At 38.6% G+C, this 15,371-nt stretch overlaps 1 protein-coding gene across 3 annotated transcripts in view; it reads left to right on the forward strand.

Annotated features, from left to right (window-relative positions):
- The window catches only part of DSP (desmoplakin), a 48,094-nt gene that overhangs the window by 20,505 nt on the left and 12,218 nt on the right, over positions 1 to 15,371 (forward strand). For all 3 annotated transcript variants that reach the window (XM_087930822.1, XM_087930823.1, XM_087930824.1), the window contains exons 5-17: positions 1,605 to 1,733; positions 2,388 to 2,438; positions 3,488 to 3,649; positions 4,982 to 5,086; positions 5,730 to 5,825; positions 6,526 to 6,651; positions 7,778 to 7,930; positions 8,681 to 8,835; positions 10,469 to 10,595; positions 11,887 to 12,097; positions 12,774 to 12,946; positions 13,793 to 13,959; positions 14,730 to 14,868. In XM_087930822.1, coding sequence (XP_087786948.1) covers positions 1,605 to 1,733; positions 2,388 to 2,438; positions 3,488 to 3,649; positions 4,982 to 5,086; positions 5,730 to 5,825; positions 6,526 to 6,651; positions 7,778 to 7,930; positions 8,681 to 8,835; positions 10,469 to 10,595; positions 11,887 to 12,097; positions 12,774 to 12,946; positions 13,793 to 13,959; positions 14,730 to 14,868 — 1,794 coding nt within the window. The remainder of the gene's footprint in view (positions 1 to 1,604; positions 1,734 to 2,387; positions 2,439 to 3,487; positions 3,650 to 4,981; positions 5,087 to 5,729; positions 5,826 to 6,525; positions 6,652 to 7,777; positions 7,931 to 8,680; positions 8,836 to 10,468; positions 10,596 to 11,886; positions 12,098 to 12,773; positions 12,947 to 13,792; positions 13,960 to 14,729; positions 14,869 to 15,371) is intronic.

Here is a 15,371-nt window from a genome sequence, read left to right on the forward strand (position 1 = left end):
CTTCGAGATAAGGAGAAATTTCCTGATCGTTAGAACAATTAATCAGTGGAACCACTTTCCTCCAGGAGTTGTGAATACTCCAATATTGGAAGTTTGAGGAAGAGACTGGACAACCATTTGTTTGAAATGGTATAGGGGTTCTCTGTCTGAGCGGGTGGTTGGACTAGAAGACCTCCAAAGTCCCTTCCAACTCTGTTATTCTGTTCTGTTCCTCTAGCATGGTGTTTCTCAGCTGCTGCAAATTTAAGATGTTCAGTTCCCCCAGCCAGTGTGTTGAGGTCCACACATCTTAAAGTAGCTGAGGTTGAGAAAAGCTGTTGAACCCGAAAGGTGGAAGGTCAGAGGTCTCAAATTATTTTTCCCAGAAGTCCTCTGACTCCTCATATCCTGTTCCCTGATTAGGAGTAATAACAAAGTAGTTCCTGCTGCCACTTCCTGTTATCTGGTATCATTCAGGTGAATGAAAGAGATAAGGCTCTTGCAGTGTAAACAAAGAAATATAGTTCCTGTAATGTAACTTCCTGGCTACGTAATTTAGAGACACGTGGCTAGAGGGTTTGATCCTATTTTCTTGCCTGCAAGAGGAAAACAGTAAAATTTTATTATATAAAACAGGACAGATAAAATGTAACTCTGTAAATATCCAAAATGAAAGAGATCAGTTACAGAGCTACTTATAGGAGAACAGCAGATTGATTAAACAAAAGATTATGAATGAAAAATCTTTTATATCTTCTATCAGAGTGCAATATGCTGCTGGTCTGCTACAAATAGGATTTCTCTGGCCTAAAGTCATAGTAAAGTGATGGGGAAATTCTGAATATTTTTATTATTAGAAGAAGGTTTTTCAAGAGAAAAATGCTAGATTTTTGGAACATGCCTGAAGTATGATTTGAGGCTGATATGAAATAATTTCCTATTTTATACAGAATGATAAGTACAGTGGTTCTTGATCAGGCAGTCATCCACAGCAGCAAGTTTCTAGAAGCAAAATAATTCTCTACTTCCCTCCCTGATTTTCCACTTTTTTGTGAAAATTCCAGACTTTTAATTTGAGATTTCAGATCTTTGCCTTGTGCTTTTCCCAACTTCTTCTTTTCCCTCCTTTGGTCCTGCATCTGTTTTTAAAAACAGATATATATTGCAAGAGAACTATACTAATTTTTTTTTTTAAAATGCCATACGTAAGTTGGCATAAAAAGGAATGAGATTGTAATACGCTTACACATTACCATCAATGAAGTATTGGCTGAGCTGCTTAATATAACGTGCAGTGCATATATATCATGTTGTAGCAAGGAAACAAGATATGATCTAGATCTGTTTTTGGTGCCAGAGCAAAAGAAGCTTCACAGTTTAAAGTCCTGTGATTTTGCATCTAAAGTGATGCAAAATCACAGGACTTTAAACTGTGAAGCTTTTCTTCTTTCTGTAATGTCATTTAAAGAACAAATTTTAACTAACAACTCTGTTAGCACAAGTACCGTCAGCAGGAAGTTAGGGAATCAAATTCAATTTGGGAAGTAATGATGGGATTTACCATGTATAATTTTTGGTTGGTGCATTTGTAAATGAAGTACTAATTAATGCACTTTCCTTTTCAGACTGAAATGGAGTTAATAAAATGGGGATTTGATGCTTCAGCCATTGAACAACAAATCGCTGAGCATAGAAGATTCCATAATTCTATTGGAGACTATCGTTGGCACTTGGATAAGGTGAAAACTGATCTGGTAGGTGACTATGTGTACTTATTTTTTTAGACTGTTGACAGTGTTATTATCAAGTGCCTATTACTGTTATTTAACGATAAATATTACTAAAATCTAAGTCTTCACCTTTGAGAAAAAAACTGTAGCTTTTTTACCATCACCACATTTTCCTCAAACTCAAATAATGATGCATACTTTTTCTGCCTATTTCTTTTTTTTATTTTAAACAGGGAGTTTGAGATTAATGGAAAAGGGATGCAGAACCAACATTGGACTTTCTGGTATCCTATCAAATTGTACCCACCATTCTCTGCTCTATTCTTCCCAGTTCCATTCTCTCCTGGATTCTGATTGGCTTGATGGATAAATTGAATGACCAATGGTATTCTAAAAAAGATTTTTGTTGGATTGGATGGTCCAATGTTGGTTGGATTAAAAAAAACAACCATGGTATAATCAAGTCTGGATAACCACAGATTTCCAATCCTGTGTCTTGCATTTAACTCAGCACTCATCTGTATTTTCTTGCAGTTATTTTCACTCTTTTCTATTATGGTAAAAAGACTGCCCCAAATACTACTGCCTTAGATTCTCCTATCTTTAATGGAAACCTCCTATCTCTATCTGTTTTCCCTGTTTGCTAGACACATGTTTTCTTTATTCTTTACTTAACAGCGTGAGAAGGCTGCTGTTCATCAGCTGGAAGAGGAATATGAATATCTCTTGGTAAGCTATTTTTTATTTTATTCTTAAAACACATGTTTTGCCTAGTTATTAAGGTAAATTTCAGCATCAGGTTTACATTTAAGTAGGAAGGAAAATTCATAATTTTTCTCACACAATGTGTGATTCCAGAATCATGGCATCATTTGACTTCCATAGAAATATTGGAGTTGAATAGGAATACAATGTTAGATATATTTTTTCCTCCTCTGCAGTCCAGCAATGGGAGCAATTCAACTTCGTGTGCTGAAAATATCCAATTCATCCTCTTTTGGAAAGAAGAGCTATTATATATAAACAAAAAGAATAATTGCTCTTTTCTATCATCAACAATGTAAAATAGTTTTAGAAATATGATTCATTATTTGCCATCTTTTACCTTTGGAAGTGACAGTTTAGCAAACATAACGCTAGAGAAAGATGTATTCCAGTGTCCATTGTTTATATTTTTTTAGCCAAAGCTAATGTTCCCTGGAATGGTGAGATAAAATGGAGGAGGACAACATCTATATGTCCCTATGTTTTTTAGTGATAGACATAAAGTAAATGCAATAAATAAATTAATTTCATGGTAAATTGTAACCTTCTTAAACAGAAATGTGCATTTTGTTAGAGCTTCCAGCCAGAAAAGTTTGTTAAAAGCTTTTTCTTAAAAAAAAAAAAACCCTTCAAAAATGATATATTGTAACAAGTCTAGTCAGTCAGTCATTTTATTTCAATCACTGACCAGCAAAACAAATATATTTGTGTGAGGGGTGAGGAGAATCACTTTTACTATAAATACAGCAACTCTGTGTCTAAAGTCTTGTAGCAATACTTGGCAACTTGTCCTGTCTTGGAGAGATAGAGAAGAATTTTGATTTTCCTTGTCAAGAATCCACAGTTTGGACATGGCCGGCTTTATATTAAGCATCTCGGCCATTTGTTTTTCAGTGTGTATAGCTTCATTTCCCATTCTCCTCCCCCCACATATTTTCTGTACTATGTCTTGTACTCTTATGCGTTGATCCTTCAACGAAAAGGCTTATTGTTTCCTTGATGCTGTTTTGTAGAGGTTCTCCTTTGAAAGAATGGATCAACTGCGCCAGCTGCAGAATATTATCCAAGCCACTAGCAGGGAAATCATGTGGATCAACGACTGTGAGGAAGAAGAACTACTCTATGATTGGAGTGACAGGAACACTGACATTGCAAGGAAGCAAGAAGCCTTCTCTGTGAGTCAATGATACTCACAAATAAACCTCATTCAAGTACTCACGGTTCAGCCATTTTTCTTTTTGAAAGATTGCAAACAGTTTTGTCTTTTAAAATGCAGAACATAAAAGATGGTATGAGAAGAAGTTTTAAATTCTGCAATACTTCAAAAAGTTTCACTGATTTCAAGATGGAAAACTGCTTTAGCCATTCTGAGAGTTTATAAGGAAAGGAGGGCGATGGTTGATACCTCCTCTTTACACGCTTCTTTCAGAAAATATGTCCTTTCTAGCACTGGGGAATGTCAAGGCTTTTATTCGGAGATATGCTTCTCTTTTAGGGAAGACGAAAAATTTTAGGAGAGGAAATTGTCAATCTGGGAATCAGCATAAATCCATTCAACTTTATTGTCCATGCTACCGTATTTCCCCAAAAGTAAGACCCTATTTGCCACCAAAAAAAGGTACCAGGTCTTATTTTAGGGGGATGTAATCCACTGACTAACCTCACTTACCCAGTCTCCTTTTCGCTGTCAGAGGCCCTCAGGAAATTCTTCTGCGGCCAGCAAGGCTTTCCTGAAGGCCTCTGCGGCCAATAACTGAGCTCTGGATCGATCTGGAGCTTTATTATCAGCTACAGAGGCCTTCAGGAAAGCCTTGCCAGCCTTGCCGGCTGCAGAAGAACTGGGCTGGCAAGGCAGGTGTCAGGGTGTGCAAGGCCTGGCTACAACTGTCCAAAGGTAAGTAGTAGGGCAGCTCCATCCCCCTATCCCCACCCTAGCTTAATTTTAACCCATGCACTCTGGAGTGGGTGGGACCTTATTTGGGCTTATTTTGGAGGTAGGGCTTATATTGGGTGCACATGTAAAAATCGAGGTAGGACTTACTTTCAGGGTAGGTTGTATTTTCAGGTAAACAGTAATGGTGATTGTATTGAGGTTTTAAAGTAGATTTTAATTTTTTAATTAAAATTTCATTTGGAATTTCCCCTCTAATGTTAGGAGAAATTGAGCACAGGCATTTAGTCTCAAAAAAGTAGGGACACCACAGTGAAATTAAAAAAAAAAGCCAACTGGAGGAAATGAGAGCAATGAAAGGAGAGAGGAATGACTCCTAAACATAGGCTTGGAGACAGATAGGATGTAACTTTCACGAACATGACTGATATTTCAAGTGCTTATTTAAACAAAAGTGCTCCTTTGGTTAAAAAGAAGAAATTGTTTGCTGGGTTTGCAAACAGACAAGTGTTATAACACAATTGTATAAAAACTAAACTTAATAAATACTAAATGTACTGATCCTTTTTTCCTATTGAAACTGTGTTTAACTCCAAGACCCTTGCCTTACTAACAGAAACGCATGAGCCAGCTCGAAGTTAAAGAAAAGGAACTCAACAAACTTAAGCAAGAATGTGATCAGTTGGTGCTCAGCCAGCACCCTGCTTCTGACAAAATTGAGGTATGATCCCAACTTCCTACATTTTTTATCCTGACATCATTTTTGGGACAATATGACATCTCATTGAAGGGAAAGCTGGTAATGAAATCCTATACCCGGGAATGTACTATCAGACAGCTTCTTCTGATCAGCAAGTAATCTTGAAAATTGGCAAAGCTAAATGCAAATACGAGGGGTCCAGTGCTAATTTTCAAAAGCACACCTTAGAATCAGCTACTGTAACCAAAAATGTTAACCTATTAAATCGTAGTCAACAGGGATCCTTAATGCTGGGCCATTTTGGATTTGTGGAGGATGCTTACATTCTCTGCATAGTGACCCAACTAGAAAGCGTAAGACCAACAATAGGATAAGAATGCTAAAAAGAGGAAGACATTTGCCTTTGCTTGCGCACCCTGGTCTTCCTTGCTTTTCTTCAGTGGGGCTTCTATAAGCAAACTAGGTGAGAAGGACAAGTCAGATTTTATTAGTAGTCAAAGCAGAAATTTGATCATCGATGTTGACTTGATTTTTGACTCTTGGTCTTGGTCTACCCAGCTAGGGTAAATAGTTTTGAAGATTAAAAAATGAGTTGCTAGCTGAGAAGTAGATCAACTTACATTATCAGAATTCAGAACCAATGGCAATTTGTTTAAATGTGCAGGCTTATATGGATACATTACAAACTCAATGGAGTTGGATTCTTCAGATCACCAAGTGCATTGATGTTCACCTCAAGGAAAATGCAGCTTACTTTCAGGTATGTTTTGGTGTACGGAAGCAATAAATAAATTATAAAAGTACTTTTTATAATTTAATTCTATATTTGCTCTGTATAGTTGGAATAATGAAGATAAATTAGATTCCAACCAATAATTGTGCGTACTAACTGTTTAACGTAAGCATTTTAAATTTTGCTTGCAGTAATGATGATTTGTGGAAAAAAGCATCTAAAGATAGATTCAATTCTTAAAGATTATACAGTGGTACCTTGGAACTCGGCTGCTTTGAAACTCATCAAATTTGGAATTCAAACATTTTGATGTGTTTATCCCGGTACTTATTGTTTCTTGGGTACTCAACACACAAGCTAGAATTTGTTGGTGTTGGCTGCCTTGTGACTCACTACATTATTCCTTATGGAAAAAATTGTTTACTACTTATCATTATTGGTACTCATTGTGTCTCCTGGAACCAATTAACAATGAGTCCTGAGATACCACTGTATATAGATTGTCTTCAGTAACTTTATTATGTATTATGTTCTTATACATCTATATTCTTGGTTAAAAAAAAAACCAGTGCGTTGACATTCTTAACTGTTGCATTTTATATACGGCATCCCAAATGTCTTGGTGCAGTTTTAATCTGCACTGCAGTAAGACTTTCGGGACACCTGGTATATGAAAACCCAATATATGAAAGTGACTGTTAAATGTGTGTGTTTGTTCTATGTGTAGTTTTTTGAGGAAGCCCAGTCTACTGAGAACTACTTGAAGAACTTGCAGGATGCCATCAGGAAAAAGTTCATCTGTGATAAAAATATGTCTTTGCAAGTTCTGTTGGAGCAAATTAAAGAATTAGAGGTATGGATGCAACTGTCTGTTATTGTACCACAAATTCTCCTAGGCTCAGCGGTCTATATAGGTAGTTCTCAACTTATGATGTCAATTCAATCCAGAATTTCTGTCACTAAATGATGCAATCAAAGTACAACGGCACCATTTAGCAATAGCAGTCATAGTTGCCATCATTAACTGGATCCTATATTGTTTGGCAAGGCAACTTCCTGCTGTTTTCCCACAGTATCAGTAGGGAAACCGGCAGGAAGTTGCAAGTTCCAGATTGGCAGGCTGTTGCCAGATAGGGAAGGGAGCAAGGGGAGGGTCGGGGAGGATGTGAGGAGGTATGTGTGAGAGATGCAGATGAGGGAGGGGGGTGCCAGGATATGAGGAAGGCTTGGAAAAGCGGTGCAGAGATGTGTAAATGGCCTGCTAGGACAGGATGCATGGATAAAGCACACTTACTCCAATCACTTGTCACTTTCCCTGTTGCATTCCCTATTGACTTTTGGGGAAAATTGGTAGGAAAAAATTATAAAAGGCAATAACGTGATTGTGAGTCACTGCACCCAGTCATAAATGTGAACCAGTTGCCAAGCCCCTAGATTGTGATAGTGTGACCATGAGGGTGCATGGATGGCCAGAACTCTGACAATCAGTTGTAACCACCATTTGTTCAGTGCCACCACTGTTTAGCAAATACCTTGTACAGCGACTATTTGCATTTACAATGGTGATGAAAATGTAGCTGCACAGGTCTGTAAAGCAAAGGAAAACTGAAGTAAGATAACAAGCAGAGCTGCAGTTTCCCTTAGCAACTTAGTTTCACTTCACTTAGCAACTGAGTTGCCCATCCCAGTTATGGTCACTAAATGAGGACTACCTGTGGTGTTCTATATTCCATCACTCTATCCTTATAGAAGGTTCTGTGTTTGAAAGGAAATCGGAGTAGTGCCGTCTTAATTATACATTGATAATATACTCATGGAACGATAAAAATAATATGTTTGATTGAAAGCTTGTTATGTTAGACTTGTCAATGAAATACTGATATCTGCTTATAATTTAAGTTAAAATCCAATTTGACACAATAACAATGACAGTTTGGTATTTAAATAAAGTTTTAATCACAACTTTTATTTCCTTCTAGGCTGAGCGAGAGAAAATCCTGGAATATAAGAGGCAGGTGCAAAATTTGGTGAATAAATCAAAGAAGATAGTACAGTTGAAACCCCGTAACCCTGACTATAAGTCCAGTAAGACCATCATTCTCAGGGCTTTGTGTGACTACAAACAAGATCTGGTAAGAATCCCATTATTACGACTCTTTGTGTTAATGCCACATAGAACGTTCTGTGGCCTAAATTTATTTTTATGGCAGAAGCCGTCCATCATCCTGAGGTGGGTAAAATGAGGATCCAGATTGATGGGGGCAGTATGCTGACTCTGTAAACTGTTTAGAGAGGGCTGTAAAGCACTATGAAGCAGTATATAACTCTTAAGTGCTATTGCTATTAATTAGGTGACTTAAATGCAACTGCTATCCTTATAATCACTATGCAGAATGTTTCAAAAAAGATAAAACTGAATCTTTGTTCACAAATATAACATCATAGGATCCCTCTTAGCAAATTCTGGGATTGATGGAGAGTCATTTGTATAAATGAACTGTTCTAGAGTAAGCAAGGATGCATTGAGTAGTACATTATTGTGTTCCACATTAACTATGATTCTGGAAAATTATTAAGAGTGTAAAAAACATATTCCAGTAATGTAATTTTATCAGATCTAGTTAAAAACATTTTTGCGAGTCTTCTATAATCCTGTTCCAGGTGCAAACGTTCAAGCCTCAACTCCAGACCTGAAAAAGCTGTGATCTTTGAGTTGTTTTAGAGCTACTAGTATGTTCACTGTTAGCCATACTGATGGGATTTGGAGGGACTGAATGTTACTCCATTTAAATCCCTTTTTAAAGAAAACAATGGAAGTTGGAAAAAATAGGGAGTTGTAGCTTGTTTCCAGCTACAGTCATTTTTCTTTTTTTCCTCCACAGAAAACAATGCGTAAAGGAGACGAGTGCATTTTAAAAGACAACAGTGAACGTAGCAAATGGCATGTGACTGGACCAGGGGGGCTAGATATGCTAGTGCCATCTGTTAGTCTTATTATTCCACCTCCAAACCCCTTAGCTGTGGATCTGGCAACCAAGTAAGTTACCAATTATTGCTTGAACTATAAGGCAAGACTTCCTAACGAAAATCCCACCCTCTCCTCATCAAAACCCAATGAGCAAAATTAGTGATTTTGTCTTGGGTGGGAGAACTTGCTTTGGAGTCATGATGCACACATTCTTTGAAGATGCACTTTCCCTATGCAGTCATAAGAACCTGCTAGTTTTATAAATAAAAGGCGCTATTCGGATTTTTTTAAAATGTATGTTTTTCAGTTACAATGGGTACACGTTAAAGATAGATTACTAAGAAATATACAATAGTTCGGTATTTTCATCTGTTTCTCAGACTGGGGAGATCTGGAGCACTGGTTTTGGATTCAAACATATTTTATATAAAGGGGTTTGTATATAACCCACATTCATTCAACTTTGTAGTTCTTGAATTATGAGCAAGTGCTTTCCCAGTAGTTACAAGAATGAAGAATTAACACAAGGCCTGTGCAAGTTTGTGCCATATTGCCTTGATACTTCTTGTCCTACCTGTCATTTAGCAAAACCAGAAGAGATGATCAAATACTCTGCCTGAGCAGAAACCTTTTCTGATTTTGGGAGGACCAGTTGGAGAAACTAAGCAGCATATCATCTGGCATTACTTGCCAGAGTTGGGTTTATGCTGTTGCAGGAGCTGTTCCAGATGATACGTCACGGCCCTTGCATGAACAAAGCAGTATGGTTGCTCTCCTCATAGAATGAGGGTGCCATGATACTTCTGTTTCAAACGAGTGCTTTGCTCAAACCTCTGTCAAAGCAAAGCTCCCCTTCAAGGGGTTGCAATATACCCTCTTGGCATTCCAGCTAACACGGATTGAGGTTGGGGCAGCTAGGGAGCAGTGTGGCTTATGGGATTCTCATGCATCCCTAACCCTGCCTTCGAACTCTATGTAGGTATGGCAGATACAGTGCACATGTAAAATTTAATTTTGGTTCACTGGCAAATCAGTACAGCCCAGGTTTTTCAAACCCCAAGAAGCTTGCGCCTTGAACGAATCCAATGTGGATGTTTCTTTTTTCAGGCACATTCTCATCTTTCTTTTAGCACAGAGTTCAGAAATTGTTATAATTGGAGTAGAGCAGGGGTATTTAGATCTGGCCTGTGGGGCCACTCTGGAAATAGCGAGGGACTGGCCCGTGGTGCTTCTGCTAGTGAAAACAGAGCTCCCTTTTTGCTGGCAGAGAGTTGCAGGAGGCTGTCCCAGCCGAAAACAGCCCCGGAGCCTGTTTTCGCTGGCAGAGCATGCGGACCACCACGGGTGCCCATGACACGAATGATGTCAAGCTAGCCATGCCTACCCTGGCCTTGCCCAACCCAGCCCCCTGAGGTCAAACACAACCCTGATCCGGCCCTCAATGAAATCGAGTTTGACACCCCTGGAGTAGAGTCTGTGAGCAATCCCGCCAGCCAGGACACCTACTCCTCCATTGAAAAATCCACCATCCCAAATAATATAAATGTATAATATAAATATGAGAAACATTTGGATTTTTGAATTGAAAAATATTTAGTGTTGGAAATATTACAGCTTTTATGTGTGTAGGTCCCTAAGACACTCAATTATTGGGAGATGCGTTGCTTTCTGAATGTAAATAATCATTTTGTTTATCCTCTAGAATTGAACAATACTATGATGCTATTATGGCTCTCTGGAATCAACTTTACATCAACATGAAGAGCTTGGTGTCTTGGCATTATTGTATGATTGATGTTGAGAAAATCAGAGCTATGACTATTGCCAAGGTAGGCATCATATATTATGGAGTTGTTGTTATGGTATACATATAGTTAACAATTTTGTTTCTGGACAGGGGATCCATCCATATGTATCTAGTTTTGAAAAATTGATGGTTGAAATTTCAGTTGTGCCATTGCTGAGTCTATGCAGATGTGTGCGTGTATGTGTGAATATACAGTTTGACAATGTGTTCAGCGTGATAGGCTAAGAAAAAATAATCAGTGCTTGATATTCTGATATTCAGTAGAGCTTGTATTCATTCCATACTTCTTTATCACTGGGCAATGTTTTTGAACAATGCAATAATCGAGTTTGTATGCAAATTCCTATTGCACTCAGGTAAGGCTGGAGTGCTTCTCATCAGCTCTCCACATTATCTTCACTCCTCGGCCAAGTTGCCTACCATTTTTAAAAGACACCAAGCAACGGGAACAGCCTGAGGGGTTGCGAAAGAAGGAAGATGGGCTGAATGAAACTAAAATTGAATTCTGCTCTGTTCGCATATATAAAGTGTAGGCCTAAGCCTTTGGCTTTTCAATGTGATAGAAGGAGTTTATGGAGTCTGATTCTGTGATGTCTACAGTAAAACCGGGTTTTAAAAAGCAGGACAGCTTTTGTGGCAGCATGATGGAAGCTCACTCCTTTTTATACATGCACCAATATTGCAGGGCTTCTGTTGCATTGCTGCGATTTCTTTTTGGCCTCCCCTGCAGTCCACGATGGTCTGATATATGGTGAAATTGCCAGTAAAAATAATTTCAACTAATTGAGTATATAAGCTTTTCCTAACCTGGTGACTGCTGGATGTAATTACAGATCTCATTATCCACAATCAGATTGCCCTCTGGCATAGAAGGCTTGGGACTACTGTATTGAAGAATCTGCTTCTATGCTTTGCAAAACCATTTTTCAATACTTTGAACTGACTTAATATATCACAAGACAAGCATTCCAGATTTTTAAAAGACTGCCTGCCTTTTCTCAGCCCTTGTCTGTATTGATAACATAGCTCTTAATTTTGCAAGCAGTCCTGTATCTACTGACACAAACTTTCTGTGTTCTCTTTATCTCCCCATTCTATAGCCTCTAGTTTAGACACTTCATACTAACGTAAACGTTCAAGCCATTTGTCATTTTTAGTCATCCCCCCCCTCCAGTCTTCACCTCCCCTGCTCTCCTGAATAATCTCCTCTTGTCTACAGGATTCAATTATAGCAATGCAGTAAGTAGAGATAATTTTGCCATCAACATGTTTGGGTTGCTTTTCCTGAAATTGTTTGTATTCATTTTCTGCAGCTGAAGACAATGCGCAAAGAAGATTATCAAAGAATAATTGCTGACTTGGAGATCCATTATCAAGAATTTATCAGGAACAGCCAAGGCTCAGAGATGTTTGGGGATGATGATAAGAGGAAGATGCAGACTCAGATCACGGATGCTCAGAAACATTACCAGACATTGGTCATCCAGCTTCCACGTCAAACACATACAGCAGCACCTCCCATAGGTTAGTGACCTAATAAATACTTGTAACTATCATAATATTTCATATCTGCTGGTTCTCACTAATCCAGCCACAGACCATCTGCTAGATGTGCATTTTCCCGAGGTTGCCTCTGTTTGGGGTTGAGAAATGTTGAGAAAGTCATTGAAAACTTTCCTCTTTTCACAGGCCCTGGGGGCAGAGTGGTGGTTTGGCCCCTTTATGTTATTTTGTTGTCATATAGTTTGCCTTTGGGACCCTTCTGATTTTTTTTAAAAAAAATGTTCTTATTTTTAAAGATAGGATGCCCAGAGTCATCTGAGGTTGAGTGACCTCTTCATTGTATTAAATAAGATTATGTACGCTTGCCAAATATTTGTTAGGCTGTAATGTATGATTGGAGAGCTGAATACAACTTGGAGTATCATAGCTTAGGCAGGTGTGGGCTTTACAAATAGGCCCCATGCAAAAAGCAAAAAGACTTGTCAGTAAAAGCATTTGCAATGATGGAATGCTGAAAACTATAGGAGAGAGATATATTCTATGTGGTGGCGTCTCACATCCGCCTAATGTTTACTCTTGCATTTTTGAGAACGGTAGAGAAGGACAAGGATATTCAGCATACCGTTCAAATTATACCTGATTGCCTTTCCAATCCATACTGCTAATGAAAATGTGACACTTGTCTTATTATTTCCAGTAACTGAAGTTATAACTATAGAAAGGGAAAAGCAGGAGGCCTGGCTGCTCATGGAATTGCAGAAACTTCGTCGCCAGATTGAAAACTGTGAGCTTAGGATGGTGCAGCGAACTCCTTTCCAGTTGGATCAAGGGGCCACTCATAATTTGTCTGTCCGAATCAGTGATTTAGAGGTACATGATTGCAATGAGTACATTTATTCATATCCCCTCTCCCTATACCCCATGTTACTGTTCTTTACATTTGACATATTCTTTGGGCCTACATTTTCAGTCTGATACTGCTGAAGTTAGTGGCATGGGATTGTGGGTAGTCCTCAAGTTATTACCATAATGGAGCCTTCCCATGACAGTCGTAAGTCATGATGGTGGTTAAGTGAGGTGATCCCGTGGGCCTTCCCTTACTCCTTCTCTCCTTGATGTAATTGTTAAGCGGAGCACTGGGTGCCTTGGGAGACCTAGTGCAGGCCCAGACCTGCCTTCCCAAGCCTTTCTCACCTCCCCCGCAAGGCACCCTGTGTGCTGCTTCCTGCTCCTTTGAATTCCTGCAGACATTTGAGTCTGCTCCCCTCCCCCCACCACCTGAAGCAGGCATTGGGGCTGCTTCCCATACCCTCCTCCCCAACTGATTGCACACTTACCTTTGGAAGATCCCTGGAGCTCCAGACTTCATGTTGGGAAGGGAGAGCAGGCCACTCTGCTCCTTGGCATCCCTTGGCTGTACTCTATCCTGAAAGTGGGCGCTATTTTTGGTATAATTGTGACACAATTCTATGTATATACATCAGTTACAGGGAGAAGCAGTGCTAGATGTTTGGTTTTGCATTGTGTGCGTGTCTGTATGTGCACATGTTCAAGTTAGTGTTGCTTCCTGGCACCTGCCTGGAGAAGTCCCTGAAGTAAAGGGCCCCAAATTTAGTTTCTTGCATTTCCAGTTAGAATCAAAGAGCGAGTTTCAGATTGTTTCTTTGAATACAAGAAATATGCGTACATGCAAATTATACTTGCTTTGTTTTTCAGAGTATACAAATTGAATCCCAGTCAATGGCAGAAGCTCTCAACAGGCAAAAAGATTACCTTCCAAATTTTAGAGGCTCTGAGAAGTATCACTATTTGCAGTCTGAAATCAGTGCTTTGTTTCAGAAATTGGAAAATATTAATGGGGTTTCTGCTTGCTACTTGGACAGGTAATAACAACGTAAAGGACTCCTGGTTAACTGTTTTCTAGAAACCTGCTTTGTTTTCAGCTGCTAATATTCTTATCTAACCAAGCATACATTTAAAGAGGATTGAAAGCCTTCATATATTCTATATTGATAATATTCTGTAGAAAAAGAGAAAGAACAAAGTATGTTTACCGTTGTCTGCACCAAGACAGATAGCTTATTAGGGAACTTGTATTATATCTGCCTACCACACAAGGTTCCACTGTGGCTAAAATAGGGAAGTGGAATACCATATAATTGGCTTATTAGTAAATAAATAACTTTTTGCAGTGAGGTGACCAGTGCTCTTTCAAAAATATGTCCATTTCTTGTACACATATGTGCATCAAATGGTTTTGCATACAGATTAAAGGACTTTGCCTTACCCTGCCTTACATCAGGATGGTTGTTTGCTCTTCCTTCTCCTTTCCAAATTTTTCAGAAGTTGAAGGCACACTATTTATTAACATAGAATAGAACAATACAGGCCAAAGGAGGAGAGCAGAATAATTATTCTGCAACATTTAGATACCAAGCATTTGTGTGAACATGAATGCCCACAAGCAAAACAATGTTTAGCAGCACAAGAATACTTGAATTGGGGACAGGTGAAATAAACTTTTTCTAGTGGAGTCTTGCACTAAGGTGATACTAAATCTAGTAATACTAAATATTAGTAATGCTAAATACTGAATTAGCAATACCACAACCTTTTTTTAATACTTGATTTCTTTATGGCCCTGTACTTACAGCTTAAATGCCCTGCGATCACTGCTCCAGGCAATTCTCCAGACAGATGATGTGATTCGAGTATTTGAAATTAGGCTTACAGAAGAGGACACACTTTCCTTGGACCCAGATAAAGTAGAAGCCTACCGAGTTTGCCTAAAGGTGAGAAAATGGTTTGTCTTTCTTTTCTTAAAATGTGGGATTGGATTACAAATGGGTTACATGGAGCTATGAACTGAACCTTTTTTTTTAGTGAATATAGCCAAAGTAACCACTAACTTGCCAATGGGAGAAAACTACTACTGCCACTTATATAACTTTATGGTACTTTATATCCTACATACTTTATAACTTTACATGCTAAGTACACTTAGTGCAATATAAGAAAGCTTACATTAAAAGAAAAAGAAATAGCAAAAGTTGGGGAAAGCAGTGTCCGATTTCAGACTTCCTTGTGAAATGAAGAATTAATAGCATACTAATTCTTTATTTCATGAGTAAGTCTAAACTTGGACATTGGTTTGCGCAACTTTTGCTCAGTTTTTTCTTTGCATCATTATCTGACTACTATAGCCATTTCCTTGAGAAATTGTGAGCACAGGTCATTCTGCTTATGGACATTGAATTGGGATTCTGTGGAATTCTGGCTTGTCCCTGATGTGAGC

The sequence above is a fragment of the Pseudonaja textilis genome, chromosome 3 (genome assembly GCF_049901715.1).
Source record: "Pseudonaja textilis isolate UNSWEBS1 chromosome 3, rPseTex1.2, whole genome shotgun sequence".
NCBI lineage: Eukaryota > Metazoa > Chordata > Lepidosauria > Squamata > Elapidae > Pseudonaja > Pseudonaja textilis.